The sequence below is a fragment of the Rhinichthys klamathensis genome, unplaced genomic scaffold (assembly GCF_029890125.1).
Source record: "Rhinichthys klamathensis goyatoka isolate OS25496 unplaced genomic scaffold, OSU_Roscu_1.1 h1tg000082l_1, whole genome shotgun sequence".
NCBI classification, from domain to species: Eukaryota; Metazoa; Chordata; class Actinopteri; order Cypriniformes; family Leuciscidae; genus Rhinichthys; species Rhinichthys klamathensis.
The window spans coordinates 3,170,725-3,190,094 of record NW_026606624.1 but is presented as its reverse complement, the minus strand read 5'-3'; the positions used below and the strand labels follow the sequence as shown (position 1 = coordinate 3,190,094).

Here is a 19,370-nt window from a genome sequence, read left to right as displayed (position 1 = left end):
TTACCTGTGGATGATCGCAGGTTCTTGTGTGTTTTTTATTTTCTTTAAATCGCTTCCTTATACTGTCACGGTGATTTGCATTGGCAAAACACAATTTCATACCATTCATATAAATCGGGGTTTTGGTCACTTCCTTTGACACCAGGAATGTGTAGTTGTAATAATGGCAAATAATAGTGTGAATGTGCTTTTTCTGATTTGAATGATAACACAAATAACTACATAAACACAATGGATCTGAATGTCTCTTTTATCCACAGGCCTTGGTTCATGTCTCGCATGGGTTGGGTTTGGTTATTTAAATACTGACATTTTCTTGCGTAGCTCTGTCTGGATGAATTTAGTCATAAGTGATGACCATGTCAAGCCCAGTAAACTTAATGCTTTAAATAAACCTGAATTCAATATCCTGCCTCTTGACAGTTCAAGTTTGATGAATTTACTTTTTTTGTGCTTTTTATAATCAATGGTTGCAGTAATTTTGTAGGAATCTATAACAGTTTGAATATAAATCACGTTGCCTCTATTTTGTTTGTTTTTGTTTTAATATAACAGCACAATTCACAGACTGTCTTTGAAATTAAATGAAAAATGTACACAAAAACAATTTCAAATTGAAATATGTTTGTTTATAATATTACCATTCAAGCCTCTTTCTTTTTCATATAGCAATAGTCTCAATTTTTTTTGAAACCCAGTCTTGAAGGAAACCATTATATGCGCTATTGCTTTAATCTATTTTCATTACCTCTGATTTTAAAGGTGTGCTTAGTCTACTTTTTTAAATTAGAAGGAATACTTTTTAGTTAGGAATACTTAATAATTAAATAAAGTTATATTCTTAATTTTTTAAACAACTTACACAAAGACTGCAAGACGCCAGTTATACCGAACGCGGCGCTACTCGCTTTACCGCATACAATCGTGGAATGAATAAATTTGTTGCTGACTCTAGTTAGCGCATTTCTAGTGGTACCAGTAACTGAAAATTTGTTCCACGACCACTGCCATGCCATATTGACCAGAGCAACAGAAAGTCTGCGAGCATCTGTAAGTTATTATTTACACATTTGTTTACATTGTGGTATAGGCTAGTCATACACTTATCCTTTTTTTTTTTTTTTTGCAAAATACCTTGAACACCCTGAAGAGGGTTTTGGCTGTTTTATCTTTTTTCTTAGTTAAGTCAGAGTTGTGTCATGAAATTGCAGTATAAATGAGGACAACATGAAATACACATTTCTATGGTCTACATAAACACACTTCTTTATCTTGCTCATAGCTTCTGGCACACAAAACTGTTGCAGTGGGCTGTGTACGAGAGGGGCTTCCTCTTCACTCTTCAAGCTGAAATGGGTATAAACAAAGATGATTATTCTAAATGTATTCAGTACAGCCTTAATGGGGAAAAAAGTAGCCAATATGTTGAAATGCAATATTCAAGACTTGAGCCACATGCCTTAGGACTAGCCTTGCTACCCGAGTCTCTGGTTCGGGTACGTAGTTTATTCACTTGAGACTCTGCAATCTCGGCTCTTTCCTCAGCATCATCCAGCTCATGTTGGATCTTCTTGTACTTGGTCAAGTTGGTATTAGCTTGCTCCTCCTACAATACAATCAGCAGGAACCATCAGTGATGTTGTTTTAAGTATGAGATGTAGAGATTAAGGTTTATTTGTAGACTCACCGCCTCCTCTGCTTGTCTCTTGTAGGTCTTAACTTTGGCCTGCAGCTTGTCTATGAGTTCCTGAAGGCGAGCCATGTTCTTCCTGTCCTCCTCAGTCTGTAGAAAACAGCAGGTGGTGCCACAGGCTTTATTCTTTCAGGCTCAGTGCAACTCAAGCTATTGTACTAACTAAATTTAATTTGTGAATCTGTCTCATGGAGTTTGTACCTGATAGGTGAGCTCCTTGATCCTTCGCTCATATTTGCGGACTCCCTTCTGGAATTCATTGCTTTTTTTCTGCTCAGATTCCAGTTCATTCTCTAGATCTCTCGCCTTGAGGAAAGTTTGTTTTATATTTGTATAAGGTGCAGGACATCATCGATGTTTGAATTATTTTATAGATGGCAAAAGTCATCATGCATACCTTGCTTTCCAGTTTCTGAATTTGCTTCTTGCCTCCTTTAAGAGCGATCTGCTCAGCCTCATCCAGGCGCATCTGCAGATCTTTGATGGTCTGCTCCATGTTCTTCTTCATACGTTCCAGGTGAGCGCTGGTGTCCTGCTCTTTCTTGAGCTCTTCCGCCATCATGGCAGCCTGCTCGTTGGAAGCTTCATATTAAATTTCCTGTACAATACCCAACACAATGTTTTACCAAAAAAACCCTCTCTATGCAAGCTCCTCACATCAGTGATGGCCTTTTTGGCTTTCTCTTCTGCATTTCGGCCCTCCTGCACAGCATCATCCATCTCGCTAGACAATGTGGAGAGATCACTCTCCAACTTTTTCTTTTGATTGAGCAGTGATGTGTTCTGGGGAGGCAGAAAGAATTAAATGCCTAGGTATTATTTGTTGTGACTGCTAGGAAGAGTTGCCTTCTGCAAACCTTGATGGAACATCTGGCCATTACCTGGGCATGCAGTAGGTTGACTCTCTCTGTGGTTTCCAGGAGCTCAAACTCTGCCAGTTTGCGAGCACGATCGTTCTGATCCAGCTGGCTTCTCAGTTCTTCCACCTCAGATGTCAGGAGGTTGTTCCTGCGTTCAGTAATGGCACCCTGTTCCTTCAGTTCTTCATTTTGGTGAATAGTCTCATCCAGCTCAATCTGAAGGTCCTTTTCATTTATAAAATGGATTTTATGTTGTTTAGGCTTGAGTAGGTGACTATTTGTTTAGATCATTTTGCATGAATATCATGATATTAAAATAATCCAAAACTGTTTTTATTTCCCACATTAATGATGCAATAGTTTAAACATATTTGTTTTAACAGAAGCAACATTTGGATTTACCTTAATCTGTGTCTGCAGGTTACGGACCATTTTTTGGGATTCAGTGGCCAAGCGATTTGCATGGTTAAGCTGAACCTCCATTTCATTCAGGTCACCCTCCATCTTCTTCTTCACCCTGATGGCTTCATTACGGGATCTTGCTTCTGCATCCAGGGTGGCTTGCATGGACTCTATGGCACGCTGATGGTTACGCCTAGTAAAGGTGAGTAAATAAGTTAGGAAGCCTTGTGGTTTAAACAATAATGGTCGTATAATGGAATGGAGTAATGGAAAATAATGGTTAAATAATCTGTCTTCCTCACTAGTTCTCACCGAAGATTGTCGATTTCCTCATCTTTCTCAGCTAGCTTCCTGTCAATGTCTGCTTTGGTCAGGTTGAACTCCAGCTGTATACGCAGAGTCTTACTCTCTTCATGCTCCAGAGTGCCCTGATACAAAAATAAGGTAAGAGAATTTAAGAAAATGAGAGTCCAAGTACCTTCAAGTCCGTTTTGGTGTGATATCATTCTATATAGGCCAGTTTTAAAAACTTCAGCTGCACCTGTCAAGTTATAAATTTTTTATTTATTTAAGTTTTTACTTGAATCAAACTGTCTTCTCTCTTTAATGCATACATACACTATGTAACCTTACCTAAAAAAAAGACCCACTAAACAATTTTTTTCTTTCTGTTCAAGTAAATGCTCAAGTAAACAAGTTCTTTCTTTCTGTAAATCCTTAGCAAACTGGAAATTACCTTTCTACCTTTGTTTAAAATGGAAATTACCTCACTACCGTTGTTTAAAATGTCACATTAATAATCATTGAAAATATTTACATTGATGGCTTAATGTTTGTTATTCACAATTTTAAGCAAATACTTAAATATATTTTTGGCGTAACATAAAAATTGACTCAGGATTTCATTTCTGGTTCTCAGTTACAAAAATTTCAGACACAAAAAAACAGTACTTCAGCTTCCTCCAGTGCTGCTTGAATTTCAGTCTTCTCCATGTCCAAGCCCTTCTTGATCTTCTCAAGCTCATGAATGGTCTTGCCACCCTGGCTTATTTGGTCATTCAGGTCAGAAATCTCTTCTGTTAGAAACATGATGGTATTGATAAAAACACATTTTGTGACTGACAATGTATGTTAATTTGACGTCATCGTTTTTTCTCCATTCATAATCCTTGAAGTTCAAAACATACCCTGTAGATTTTTATTCTCCCGTTTGATGCTCTCCAGATGGTCCAGAGCCTCTTCATAAGAGTTCTTGAGTTTAAACAGCTCGGTGCTCAGATTACGAGACTCTTTCTGTGAAGATTCCAGCTCAGACTGGCACTCCTCGTACTTCTGCCTCCATTCGGCCAGAATCTTGTCAAATTGCCTCTGCTTCTTGTCCAGGGCAGCAGCGGCTGCATTAGAGCGCTCCAGATCTACTACAAGATCCTCAATCTCTGACTGAAGCCGATGTTTGGTCTTTTCTAGAGAGGAGCACTTGGCGTTTGTTGCCTCGACTTGTTCCTCAGCCTCTTGAAGGCGGGTGGCCAACTTCTTCCTGTCAAGTTTAGGAATATAATAATTCAGTTTTAGATTGAATGAAGCCACTCATTATTGTCCTTCTACTCCACACACTCACTTTGCTTCCTCAAGTTCCTCTGTCTTCTGAATGGCGTCTGTCTCATACTTGGTCCTCCATTGGGCGACCTCGGCGTTAGCCTTGGACAGTGCACGCTGCAGCTCAGATTTGCCCTCTTGCTCTTCATCATACTGCTCCCTCAGCAGATCACAGTCATGCCTGGATGATTGCAAGGCATGAGCCAAGGAATTCTTTGACTGAAAGGAGCAGATGCCAAAGACAAGTAAAATGACAAATTTGTTCCACATTAAAGCCAAAACATGTTAAGCAGTGAGGGGGGAAATGGTTTCTCTTACTTTGGTTTCTTCATCTAGCTGTTTCTTGAGCTCCTCTATGTTTTGGCTAAGGGAATTCTTGGTACGCTGCAGTTGAGACACCAGAGCTTCACGCTCCTCCAGCTTTCTGCCCTGTTCGCCTGTATTATGTAAAAAAAATGTAGGTTCAGATTTAGTAGGGATATTAAATGTCTCAAAATCGGTGCATAGATGTCTGAGTGGTTCTTGTTAAGGTTGAATTTGTCCAGTAGGTAGTTTTTTGGTATACCGCTTTCAGCCTGAGCGTGGGCTCGCTGTGTGTTGGTGTCACTGAGCTGTCTTTGGAGCTCCTCCACTTTGGCTTTTGACTCATTCATCTGGTCCTCATAGAGGCGACACATTTTCTCACTGGTAGCCTGCAATATTGTTATATGATGAAATAATATAATAAATTGTTTACAATAAATCGTCTCAACATATATGTATATGAATGAAAATATATGAAAAAATACATATATGTGTATATAAATATATATATAATATAAATATATACACACACATCCCACATACATATTATTTATTATATGTTTCCTGTCAGATATATGAATATTCCTTTATTTATTCCTTTATTTGCGTATCTTTACCAACACGTTGTTTTATGGAAAACCACTCAGTAATGATACTGACACAAAACTTCCTTCATATTTTTAATGAAAATAATGATAACTTGCAGTTAAGTAAGTGAGTCAAGTTTTTACTCAGTTCAGGTTGATATTAAGGCTGTATGTCTGGTGATTTTATGATGCGCAGATGTCGTGTGTATATGGACTACGGTCACAGGATATTGTTCTTTTGACTGTGGCTAAAGTTCAGTCTGAAATGGGTAAAAAGTTTTCTGCTCCATTTTTTTTGGGGAAAAAATAGTAATCAATTAACCTTAAAGTTTTGTATTACTCTTAGTAAATTAAAATGACTGTTAAATATAAGGCATTTGAATATTTTAATTGTAATTGTTTTAAATTATTGTTTCTTTTGCATTATTAATGTTATATATAGGCATATAATTTAATTTTACAATAAGGTTAAATTTGTTAACATTAGTTAAAGCATTAGGTATCATGAACCAAGAATGAACAACAGTTTTCACAGCATTCATTAATCTAGGTTCACGTTAATTCATAGATATACTATTTTTTCTAATTCATCTTTGTTAATAATAGATTCACTGATGTTAATTCATAGAGCTTGAATTGTAAAAATATTTGATATTTAAAAATTAACATTCAGCTACATTAATAAATGCTGCAAATTATTGTTCATTGTAAATAAATGATACCTAATACGCATTTAAACTTATTGTGTAAAATTAAATTTATAAATAAAATAAAATAATAATAGTATATACAAAATCAGAGCATGTAAAATTCACCCAATGAAGACTATTTAAACCTGAGCTCGAACTGAAATCAGCCCTTGATTTTTCAGTGTTAAAGTCAATGCTAAATTAATGCTAGTTAAATTAGATCAGAATGTGATGCATCATATTTTCCACCTTGCTCTTTGCCAGCTGCTCTAAATTTGAGGTGAGGTCATCCGCCTCCATCTTGGCCTCACTCCTCTCCTTTTCCAACTTCTGTTTGACTCGCTGAAGGCTGTCAATTTGCTCACTCAGTTCAGCCACGCTGTCTGCATGCTTTTTGCGCTGTGCAGCAGTCATAGCCTCGTGGTGCAATATGGCCTCCTCAAGGTCACGGCGCAGCTTTAGAAAGTCTGCCTCCCGTTTTTTATTCATCTCAATTTGGGCAGACGTGGCACCTCCGGCTTCCTCGAGAAGCTCGCTGAGCTCTTCAAGCTCTTTGGATGCATCGCCTCGCTGTTTCTCCGTCTTTGCTCGGGTGGAACGCTCTGCTTCCAGTTCCTCTTCAAGCTCCTCAATACGAGCCTTGAACACAATGAAAGAACGAATGAAAATATGTTCTGACTGAGACATCAATTTGAAGATTAAATGGTCTAGTTTGATTTACCTGCAATTCCTTGATCTTTTTTTGAAGCTGGATGATTAATGCTTGCTCATCTTCGATTTTCAAACTGATCTGGTTCATTTCAAAATCTTTCCTACAAAAAATCCCGACAAATTAAGAACAGAAATGGTTTTATTTTACAGCATCTTGGCATATGATAATCTTACTTCTTTAGCTTTTCCTCTAATTGCTGCTTGTCATTTTCGAGGTCCATGACAGACTCCATTGACAGCTTCAGATCACCCTCCAGCTTGCGTTTGCCCCGTTCCAGGTCCATTCGCAATTTCTTCTCCTGTTCCAAGGATCCCTCCAACTAAAACAAGGGATTATATTGTATTACTGATTCCTGACTCATTCTAGATCTGTTAAAGGTCCTTCTAACATTTATCCAACATATGAACGTACATCATCTACTTGCTGCTCCAACTTGGCTTTGGCCTTAGTCAGAGTGTTGACTTTGTCTTCCTCCATCTGCAAGTCATCCAACGTCTGCTGGTGACTCTCCTGTAAGGCCTTCTTCTCTTTGGTAAGCTTCAGAATAGTTTCATCCAAAGCTGCCATCTCTTCTATCAGATTCTTCACCTATGAAGAGGTATTTTGATTAGTTTAACAGACTTCACGGTGATTCGAAAACAAAGCTTGAGGTTCATTTTTCTTCAGAATGGCCTCACCTTGTTTTCAGTGGCATGCTTCTCCTTCTCCACCTTGGCCAAGGTTATCTCCAGATCATCCATGTCCTTTTTCAGCTCAGCACACTCATCCTCTAGCTTGCGTTTTTTTGCAAGAACGGTAGCGTTCATCTCCTCTTCGTCTTCCAGGCGTTCAGCCATCTCCTTCACTCTGGCTTCAAGATGAATCTTGGTTTTGATGAGCAGGTCACAGCGGTCCTCAGCATCTGCCAGGTTATCCTGCTCCTGTACAGCGATTTAAAAAAGTTAATTCAAGCATTTTAACACCTGAATTTGTACAATTAAGCATTACAACTCTGTACAATTGTAGATCTTTTACATCATCTTCTTTCCCTAAAACCTAAATAGATCATGTTAAAATTAGTGACTTGGAGAAGAAAGGTAATTTTATACTTCTATGGCCACTGTAGCTCATTTTGTGGTGTTTATGAGGAAACAGTGTTTGCCACGCGAACTGCAAACTGATATTGTATGATACTTACTGCCTGAAGTTGCAGGGAAAGGTCATTCTTCTCTTGGATCAGGGTGACCTGTTTCTCCTCCAGCTCTTTGCGTTTGGACTCTGATTTTTCTAGTGCCTCCTTTAGCTTCAGGAACTCCTCTTTTAGAGCGGCCAGCTCTTTCTCTGTGGCTGCGCTCCTCAGCAGGGGCTTGATTTTGAAAAAAAGTTTCATCCACGGCCAGTTCTTCACAGTGTTGAAGGCCCGAATATTCCATTGGATGATCATCAGAGCCTCCCTAATGACAAAAGGCAGGTAAAAATAATAAACGTCAGTCTACTTGGTGGCCATCTTGGTGATACAAGTACAGCTCCTTTATAGTTAAATTGGGGGCGATTGAAAACTGTTGGAATACTCTATTTTTCAAGCTGGTTCAGTTACATCATGTAATTGGCTCTTTAACCTGAAAAGTCAGGCTTCCCTTCCTACAGCCACCATTTTGAACTTGACTATGTTAGGTCCAATTCTTTTTTTTTTAACAATACAATTAGTTTTTGTTTTACAGTTGCAGTTTTTGTCTTATTTATTGTAACAAGTATTTCTTCAGTCTTATCATTCATCTATATTTAAACTATAAAAACACTGTGTTAACTACATTAACATAAACTATTGATGCATCATGGGCAGTGTTATTTTAGTATTATTTATATACTTTTATTGTATTTATTAATATATTTTCACTTCATTTAATTGTCATTACATTTTATTATATATTTTATGTTTTTTTAACCGCAGTTAGTTGCAGAGGCAACATTTCTAATTTTAAATATTTATATTTAATTTTATTTGAACTTTATTTCAGTTGGTGAAAACACTTTTTAATAGTTTTAGTTAACAATATCAACACTGATCATGAGAAGACTGTCACCCCCATATGACCCACTGGCTTATGTCCATGAATGCATGAAATGAGGCTCATTTTAGTATGTCTATTACTGGGGCGACTTTCAGATGTCATGCACTTGCTGTCACAGTTCTGCAGTTACTACTTTGGGGATGACGGCATAGAATTCGGTCTGATCAAATAGCTGCCGTGCATCTGTGCCCCAGGCCACCCAAAAGGTGAAGTGCCTAATATTTATTTAGAAACCGAGGCCTTCTGTTAGGACCAGCGGCTTTAATCCTTTGCCAGTCTGCAGATATGCTTTCAATGTGGTCCTTTAGAGGCACAGGCGCCTTGGCAAAACAGATCTTTGAGAAGGGAGCTGGCCTGTATTTTTAGTGGGGAGTGGGGTGAGCAGCTGCCATGTGACCCACTGAGCCTATAAGCTTTAAGGACACTGTCTGCATTGTCTAATAAAGGGAAAGGGTGGAGGTCATGGATATGGACATGGAAAACCTTACATGTTTCACAGAGAGTGTCGGAGCGTATGAAGGGTCTCGGCCACACATGCACATGGACAAATGCATATCTGAAGACACACACCTCACACACTCCATCCACATGGCCCCAAAAATACCTCTCATATGTTAAGGGTTGAGAGGTATCATGTGACAACAGCTTGTTGCTATCTTTATTAGGAGTGAACCTGTTGGATATCAGTATAGTTTTGTGAATATTTGTGCAGGGCGGCTTAATTTCAGAGTTAGAATATGGAGAATATAAGACCACGGAAGCCATTTTCTCTATACTAGTGGATTGAAAGCAGGTAAGAGCTGTTAGCAGGGTAAAGCTGCGGTCACATTTACTGTGGTTCTGCGCATTTTCGAGGTCACAATCATCTGTATTAATCTGCACGATCAGGAATTTTGCATGAGGGCGAAAGATTGTGCCTTGCAGATGCTGCATCAGGAGTGGTCACCCGAATTCATACGATTGTGATTTCTCTGTGAGCTAGGCTTCAAAAATCACTACACTCTTAAAAAAGAACAATAGACATTTTTGCCCGTGAAAGTTTGCTAATGTGACCGCACTTTAAAGCTGAATATGTAACCTTCATATTTTATATTCAGAAAAATCTCTAAATCTATTTACAATGGCCCCAAAATTTATTTTGCCACTTAAACCACACTTAACATCTTCAGAAAATGATGATTTTCTTAGTACTTCTTTCTTTACTTTTGTGAGCCATTTTAGCAATTATTTTTGACCTACTCTGGTCAAAGTGATGGATGTTCCACTAACTTTTGATAATCAGAAAATGTTGTAGTTGTCATACTACTGTACAGAGGCTTTTTTTTGTATATATCTTTCTTATATCTTTCTATCTTTCTATATCTAATATCTTTCTTTAAAGACCCACTCCAATGAAAATAATGTTTTTCTAGGTGTTAACATGTTCTTGTGGCATTTTTCTGATGTTAGAGGACATATCTTAAGAAAAATAAGCTCAAAGTTGTATTTCTGAGTATTTCTACATTCAAATGGCTGTGAATCAGTAGCAGACGCTAAAATGCCGGCTAAAATAGACTGGAGTTGTGACGTAGTAACTCCACTGGGCGTCTCCACACGCAACGTCTTGGAGTGAAATAATGTTCGGTGATCGGTGATAACTTTGATTAACTTCGGATAATAATAATTAACGTGTATATAATACTGTTGCCCCACCGGTATTGGGGATGTAAGCTAGCGGGAGAGACAGAGCTCTCAGCAACGGGCAGGGGGAGGGTCGTCTCTGTGCCAACGGCTCCGCCCACAACGCAGAGGCGAATTGCTAATGAGCTACTGCCGCTCTGCTGAAGCGAAGTCCCAGAAAACGGCACAGGTTTTGTGATTTTTGCAAAAAAAATGGCATAATCATAATTTAAAGACCACTGGGAATGTTTAAAAATAGCTCAAAATATGATCGGAGTGGGACTTTAAATGAGCAAAACCTGATTGTAAATGTTATCTAATACAATGACTTTCATTTCATTTTTAAGTGTGACTTAAATGTCCAAATATGTTCAGGGGCTTCCATTTGAATGTTTTAGCAATTTTGCATGGAATCGCGTATTACTTCCTCTCCATCATCTTCTTTAGCTCCATCCTCATGATCTTGCCACGGCTGGCGGCCTGCAGCAGAGTGAGAACTTTAGCCAGACGCTCATCCCTCATCTCCTCTAGGTGTCCCAGGAGACCAGCCTTAAAGAACACCTGAAATGCAGAGACACAGACTGTTGATTTAGACAATTTTGTCTTCTGTTCAGAGTAGCGCCTTTGATTGATGTCCCATTGCTTGAGGCTCAAAGCAACAAACACTCTTACTATCTGAAGTCTGACTTGCCTTAGTATGCCCAAATCTATATTGATTATGGTCGATTTCCAGTGAAGCCAGCAGTTTCTCTGCAGCCTTCCTGCTGTCCACAAACTTGTCATCAGGGATAGAGTGAGGATTCAGAATGCGATATCTTTGAAATGGAGGAATTTACACATCCTCATTATTTATGCCATAATATAGTAAATTATAGTGCCTTTTTATGTATTTATGAACACAAAGTGTGTAAACAGTAGCTCTTCTTACCGTTGTTTGAATTCGGCATAAATAATTCTGTTAGGAAATCCCTTCCTGCAAATACGAATGCCCTCCAGTACTCCATTACAGCGCAACTGGTGCAGCACCAGGAAAGCCTCCATAATTCCTGCAAAAAAGACGAAAATGTTTTAGTTAGATGTGTGCGCTGAGGTTTTGCCATTGTTTTAGTGTAACATAAAGCTGTGATTTTGATTGATGCTCAGAAATAGTGATTTTCATGAAAATCCTGTTGGTTTGGATGTGTTGAAGTACTCAGTGCAGCACCTGGTGTTTTGGTCTCATTGGGGATGATGCAGCGCACAAAATGGGGCTGAGTGCTCCGCAAGTTTGTCATCAACTTGTTGAGATTCTCCTGTAGGTGAGAAGCAATCAAGGGACACACTCCTGTAAGTCATGTTGTACAGTAGTGTTTCCACATTTTACACTGCTAAAAGCACATGCATTCAACAAATGCAAAGGTGTCGTTCTCCTCAAAACAACATTGTAAAGTGTGTTTCTAGACTTACCTTGAGTTGTTGATGTTCTTTGTGGGAACAGACAGAACAGGAGCCAGCACAGACTTAAAGTGATGTTCATGTGTCATTTCTCTAAACATCACTGCAAGTCTTAACTGCCTCCCTCTTAGTACTGACGAGTTTTGATTTTTTGTTTTAATGACCATGAATAATTATTTCTGTTTAATATCAGTTCCTACCTAGCGCAAGTAGCAGAAAAGTCTTGTTATATTCCCACCTTGTGTAGCTGTGACACTGTCTGGAAGGAAGCTGCCTTTTTCCTCTTTTCTTTGCCCCCTGTTTTTGTGTCAGAGGCTAAAAGGAAAAAGTTTAATTTAGAATAAGTATTCTATGGTTTAGAAAAGAATTGTGTTATATTTCAAACAGAATGTGTGGTTTATTTACCTGAGTCAGAGCTAACATAATTCTCATAGAGACAAGCCAGAAGCTTGTTGGCTGATTTCTGGAAACAGACTACCACGGTTTCATTCAGGGGGTCTTTGTTTTTGTCTAACCAACCAATAATATTGTATGGCACCTGAAATTCAGATAAAACTCTTTTTAAGTAATATTCCATATCTTTTTTCAGCAGGGTTACTTAAAAACAGCTTAAACCAGCCTAAACTGGTTCCGCATCCAAGCCTTGCTGATTTGCATTTTTTTAGAGAGCACTTTTGAGCTTGCCAGGCTGGAAGACCAGCTTAAACCTGCTAAAGCCAGCAAACTGACTGGTTTATTTTGTTTTTCAGCAAAGTACCAAAAATAATCTAAAATACATAATATACTTTTAATACCAGGTGCTACCTAAATTCAGTCTTGTTCAAGCTCTATTATTGGTACAAACTCACCACTCCTGCGTAGTGACCCAGCTCAAAATGAGCCTCATACTTTCTCCTCTTGTCAGGCCTTGGCTTTTGGAAATTGGCAGACTTGCCAAGGTGATTGTCAAACAGCTTAGCCTTGAAGCTGTTGTCGGAAGCTTTAGGGAACATGCACTCCTCTTCAAGGATGGACATAATTCCTAAGGGCTAACAAAGAGAAAAAAGCTCAGAAGGGTGTAATAATATTCTTGGTACATTCTGTAATAAAAATGGTTTGCTATAATATTCCTATCATGTTTCAACTGTACAAAAAAATAAAAACCTTTTCAATGAGGTCAATGCAGGCTTGGAGGTCAAGCCCAAAGTCGATAAAGGTCCACTCAATGCCCTCCCTTTTGTACTCCTCTTGTTCCAGAATGAACATGTGGTGGTTGAAAAACTGTTGCAGTTTCTCATTGGTGAAGTTGATGCAGAGCTGCTCGAAGCTGTTGAGCTGTTGAGAGAATCCACATGACAGATGCACAAGTGTGAATGCCGGCGGAAATCTAGATAAGTGCGGTGTGGAATTTCGAGAGTCACTCACCTCAAAGATCTCAAAGCCGGCGATGTCCAGCACTCCGATAAAGAACTGCCGTGGCAGAGCGGTGTAGAGCGTCCTATTTATACGTCCCACCAACCACTTGAACATGCGATCATAAGTGGCTTTGGCCAGAGCTCCCAAGGCATAGTTAACCTGGTGGAGCCACACAATGTGTGTGGAGCACATTAAGATCACAGCTGTCACTTGCATGGATTGCAACAGTTGCCTGGATACCAGGCTGATTTCTCAGGCTTATTTATTCCTTGTATCATAATAGATCAACAGTAAATGTCAGTGGTTTCGACATGCATTAATATTGACAGCAAATAATCATTATTATTCCCCCCAAATTGGTTATTTTTTCTTTCTGTAACTATAGACACACATCCATAGACCGGATTTTGGGAACGCTTCTCACCTGTTCGACATTCTGTCCTTTAACCACATACTCGTTGCCCACCTTCACTCTAGGGTGCAGAAGACCCTTCATGAGGTCTGCTGAGCTAACACCCATCAGGTAGGAGGCCTTATCAGCACCTGGAAAGATCATTTCATTTAAGTTTTGTACCATCTTTAAGGGATTTCTGTAATAGACAAGTCAGGTTATGGATTTACACTCACTTTCAGTGCCATCGGTCTCTGCCTGCTCCTCCCGCTGCTTCTGTTTGAATTTCATATTCCCGAAGTGCATGATGGCACCTACTATTTTATAGCAGCCGTACTTTTCTTCTGGAGTAAAGCCAAGGATGTCCATGGCATGCTGGATGAAAAAGAGAATGCTAGAAGGCTATTTTTTTTTTCATTTGGTCTTTGTAGGTGATAAAATACATTTTTCACAGCTTACATCAGTAGCCATAAGTTCCTGCCCATCATCCATGTTCTCCACCGTTGTCACTCCTTGGGAGCAAAAATGGTAGTCATAGGGATTTGAAGAGACCAGAAGCATGTCTGAAATCCACAAGGAAAGAATGAATGAAGGATTTTCTTGAATAATAGGTCAATAAAACACACAATTATAGCATTTATCATACCAAGAAGTTCAGGCTTCTTTTGTGACATGATCTGGTAGAAGATGTGGTAACTTCTCTCTCCAGGCTGCTGAAATATAACTCTGGATTTTTCCAGTAGATCTATACAAATAATTTGAAAAAATCACTGCACTGTCAGGTTTTACATTTTGGAATGACATGAACTAGAAGGGTATCATCATTCTTTGAACAATTTACTTACACAAGTCAATGTCAGCGGAAGCCAGTTTCCCTGTTGGTCCGAAATGGATCCTGATGAACTTGCCCTAGAGCAAGAATGTAAATGAATTTGCACATTATGTATTATATGACGCATATGGTTGAACACCATGATAATATACAGTCCTTTTAATTTTACAGTATGGTAAAATCAGTATTTTTGTGTATGTGAGAGGAGCAGACTTAAGAACTACAACATTGGTCTATATAGTGTCAGATACTCACAAAACGGGACGAGTTGTCGTTCCTCAGTGTCTTGGCATTTCCAAAAGCCTCCATTGCTGGATTAGCTTCAATGATCTGGTCCTCTAAAGTACCCTTGGAGAAGTAGTTTTAAAATATATGAGATTTTCAGCTTAATTTGTTCCAGTTTATGCAGTATTTCTCCACGGATGAAGATATACTCACCCCTGTTTTAGTTGCAGGGGCCTTAAAACAAAAACAGAAAAAAAAGATTGTTGTTTTGTTAAACATTACATATTTCTCAGCTTCTATTTTTATTATATTATTCTATTCTATATTAAATAGACTGATTGTTTAATATGAATGTGATAAAGTGCATGTAACATTTTTAAATGACCCATTTATAAGTATTTAAGTTTGACTTAAAATGCTAATTTATAGACTATATGGGTTAAGAATGAAAAAACGGGGTAAAATCTTGTTAGCTCACATCAAATACAACAAAGTATTTAACTATGATAATCAGAAAAAAATATTCTGTGAATAATGGATTTAAAAATGGAGCGTAAAAACTGTAATCTAGGAAACAAAGATGTTGGGCCAACTTGAAATGTTAATCACAAGTTTGTTTCACAGAAAAACTTCAAGAACAAGGAGGAAAAATGCAGGAGATGATGTGCTGAGGATAAGCTATTGAAAACACAGAGTCAGGTTAACCCCACAAAAACATTTGGGGAAACTGGCAAAGACATATGCAAATGAAAGGGAGAGTCAAACCTCAGTCTAGATGTCCATTTACATTTATAGAAAAACAAGTTACAATACATAGAGCTAAAGTCACTGTAAAATTGTGCCAGACACCTAGATGAGGAACGACTTCAAAATGATAATGACAAACACTTGCCAGCATGAGAGGTAAAAAAAAAGCTGATTGAAAGAGAGGGACATGATGTGAGGGAAACCGAGAGAGCATTGTCTTACTCCTTTTTTAGTTGCCGCCTCACCCAGGGCCGCTACTATGGCAAAATACTGAATTACACGTTTCGTGTTTACCGTTTTGCCAGCACCAGATTCTCCGCTATGAGTATCAAGAAATGATTGAGTGATAAGACATCGAAAAAGAAAAAAAGAAAGAAAAATACCATAGCAAAGAACATTAGAAAAAACAGTGCAACAAAATGTTCTTTTAAAAAAAAGAAAGAAAAAGTATTCTGAAAAATTGTTCTAAGGATAATTCGCTGAATAAAAAAAAAAATGTTTTTACCAGACTGAAAATGTGTGTGTTAATGCAACAATACAGACTGTGTACAGATATGTCCAAACTTACGTGATTAGCATGGACTGATTATCCCTATCTGTGTAGGGAAACAATAACACAATTTTAGGTCATAAAGGGCTTTTCTTCATTGGATAAAGTGTGTTAGGAGAAAATGATCCCTCCTGTAAGTTATGGTAGAGGGCAGGGAAGAGACAAGCAATCCTTTCATCTAATACTTACTGCGCAACATGTCATTGTAGGCATTGTCAGCGATGGAATAGATGTGAGGTGGAGCCTCGGAGCGACGTTTGCCTTTGTAAGCAGCCACTACAGGGGACGTGTAGACGGGAAGCCATTTATATGGGTTCACGGTCACACAGAACAGTCCAGAATACGTCTGCCATGAGAGGATTTGACAAGATTAATCTCAGGTATGGTATTTAGTCACGATAAATGACCAATTCTTTTGGCCAGGTTTTTTTTTTTTTTTTTAAACCTAGGTGGATAGAGAGATGGAGCAGAGGGTTGAATTATAAGCCTGGACCTTCATTTTTTTTATGATGCTTACATTTGCAAAGCCAAAAAATAATCATTATATATAAAGAAAAATATACTTTTACATTTTAATTTTATTTAACACATTTTTATGTAAAAATGGCAATGGTACATTTAGCGAAATTTTATCTTCAGCTTATCTTCAGCTTTATTTTATTTTATCTTCAGCTTTGTTAAGGTTAAATTAATATTCTTTTTTTTTAAAATCCAAAATAGTCATAACCAAATAATAATTGCTAGACCCCCTGGGGTTGAAGACCCCTAACTTATACAAAATAAATAGCCTCAGAATAAAAACAGAGAAAAAAGGTAACTTTATTTCTCATAATGTGACTTTTATATCCAACCCGATCTCAGAAAATTTTAGTATTTTACAAGATGGCATTTTCATATGAATTCGTACGTTTTGATTAGTACGGAAATATTTTTTTAGGAAAAAATAGCAAGAGGGTCCACCCCTAAAACTAACCATCAGTGAGGCGCAAGCATATTGAGCGAAAAAATTTGAATGAGATTGTACAAATAATTGTTATGTGATTTTATTTTTTATGCTAACTTTACTATTAACTTTTTTTTTTCTATTTATACAGACTTCCATATTTTAGTTTTCCCATGTACACAATCTGATTAAATGCACTTCAGGAAACCGTAAACTTCCTGAGATGACTTTATGAGATACTTTGAATATGGCAGTTATAAAGGACATGCCTCTAGGGAATTCACTTGTATTTGTCCCTTGGCAAAGGCAAGTGTTAAATTCATTACTGTGACTGTAAAGTTCTATGAATAGTGCCGCCCCTCTATGTTTAATGCCCCGGTCAGGTTATTTGTGGCATCAAAGATTAGTGAGAAAGGGCAGATCTTTTCTTTGCTTTGAGCTGTGATGTGATGGTACCAACATAGATCATCCAACTGCTGTAGCGCCTCCGCAGATTACAGAGCACCGAAGCTTCATTCAGGTGTGTGAGCATGGCCATGTCCTCTATCATGTCAAACTTTGGTGGGTTCATCTGTTGAATGTCATCGTCTTTGACTGTTAAGCACTACAGGATTCAGAGGGAATAAATACAGTGAAGGGTCAGAACAGTGAAGTAAAGCGTCAGAACATGGTTGTAGATCTAACAAGGGACAGGAAAACCAACTTATTTATTATTCCTTATTACATTACTCTCTGAAAATGTTAATTCTGCTTGGCCAATCGCACATTGAGCTGTCAAATATTTTTATATTTTTAAATGACCGCTAAACTAGATCAAAGGTAGTTCCTCATGTCAACATACCGGTGCTACTTTCATGTCTCTCGTATACTTCGCTGACTTTAAAATAGTTCATGTCGCCATCTGGCGTCTCAAAACGGGTTACTAGCCTACTTCATCTTATACAAATATCCTCAGAAAATACTCTTAACATTGTCATTGTTAATATAGCCTATGCTAAATATGAAACATTTGATAGCCTAAATGGCGAGGCTTAGAAGAAAACCAAAACATTGATCGGAAGACCGTCGAACAGGTAATGCAAAGTGCTGGATGATGAAAGATGATGACAAGTTACATTGATAAACATGGTTGTTAACTAGTTCATTGTTTAAAAAATTGCTAACTTAAATTGCAGGTTAAGCTAATTATAAAAATGATAATATGGCCCTAATTAAATAGCCTATCTTAGCCTACCTTTTACGTTGGCCTTTTATATTGTAAAGGGCGGGTAGCCTATTTTCCTTTATTGTAAAATAATTTAAACTCAAACCAATATTTCATGTCTATGTAGGCTATTTATCTAGGTAACTGGTGGAATAGTGTAGCAAGTCATTATCGCACAATAAAACATAGCTAATTATTAGCCTACAATTTGCATTGATTCTACACCACTTAAGTCAAAGCCCTAATGCAGCAAAAGTTCATTTGTTTTGGCATATCCGCAAATCATTAAATTCAGATGTCCTCATTTAATCGTTTTTACATGATGAATCGAATTCCATTAAAGAGTCTTACCTTTCCATCCTTCGTCTCAACGATGACTTTGTCACCATCAATGTCCCTGATTTCCACCTCAGTGTACGCGTCCTTTTCATCTGGTATCCAAGCGCGTTTCTTTCCTGCGCACAAGGAAGTCTGTCAATATCCATGCGTCGAGAAAGTTTATCGTTGGTTTGTGTGCTATGAATCCAGCATTCAATGCCACATTTATTTCAATATGCCCTTTTCAACATTAACAGTTTAAGAACCTAGCATGCAATTACGAACACCTAAAAGCAGCCGCGTAAACCAGATGCCAAGTATTTCAAAGACAATTGAAGTGTTTGTATCCGCTGTAAAACAATTGTTGAAGTCACTTGAAATTGTATTTCAAGTACCATCAAACGCCACAGTTTGCGCTGCCAGCAGCTCCAGGTTGGATTTGCGCAGAAACGGTGCAGCTTCCCCAAACTCCTCCATATCCAACAGTCTCGACATGATGATATCCACCGCTCCTTTACTCGCTGAAGACAAAACTTTCCAGATACCTTAAAAGAAGAGAAATATTTTTGGTTACACTTAAAATTCAATAATTAAAAAAGTTAAATGAAAAATATAGGCTATTATGTTAACAAAAAGCCAAATAGTAGCCTAACTTTAACATAGAGGGAATATTCATCACAAACAATTACAATTTAAATTAAATATATGTTCCAGGAGGTGTAGCCTATTATGTAATAAAACTAATTACTGACACAAAATAAAAGTTTAAGTTTTAAGTC

The 19,370-nt window shown here is 38.0% G+C and overlaps 1 protein-coding gene across 1 annotated transcript; it reads right to left on the bottom strand.

Moving 5' to 3' along the window:
* Positions 1–1,387: 1,387 nt before the first annotated feature.
* Positions 1,388–19,153, bottom strand: myh7ba (myosin, heavy chain 7B, cardiac muscle, beta a). The gene is made up of 41 exons (XM_056251335.1): positions 18,987–19,153; positions 18,625–18,728; positions 17,530–17,673; positions 16,316–16,472; positions 16,145–16,172; positions 15,799–15,895; positions 15,043–15,063; positions 14,860–14,952; positions 14,618–14,681; positions 14,419–14,517; positions 14,232–14,335; positions 14,009–14,147; positions 13,806–13,924; positions 13,391–13,540; positions 13,130–13,300; positions 12,835–13,014; positions 12,392–12,524; positions 12,225–12,301; positions 11,757–11,844; positions 11,481–11,598; positions 11,244–11,367; positions 10,977–11,113; positions 8,020–8,275; positions 7,520–7,762; positions 7,254–7,430; positions 7,016–7,161; positions 6,852–6,942; positions 6,380–6,769; positions 5,117–5,243; positions 4,870–4,988; positions 4,574–4,770; positions 4,143–4,492; positions 3,907–4,031; positions 3,268–3,383; positions 2,956–3,148; positions 2,575–2,778; positions 2,351–2,476; positions 2,091–2,261; positions 1,895–1,999; positions 1,688–1,783; positions 1,388–1,606 (listed from the first exon to the last, which is right to left on the bottom strand). Exons 1-41 carry the CDS (start codon positions 19,084–19,086, stop codon positions 1,388–1,390), a joined length of 5,898 nt encoding a protein of 1,965 aa, XP_056107310.1. The 5' UTR covers positions 19,087–19,153.
* Positions 19,154–19,370: the final 217 nt, after the last annotated feature.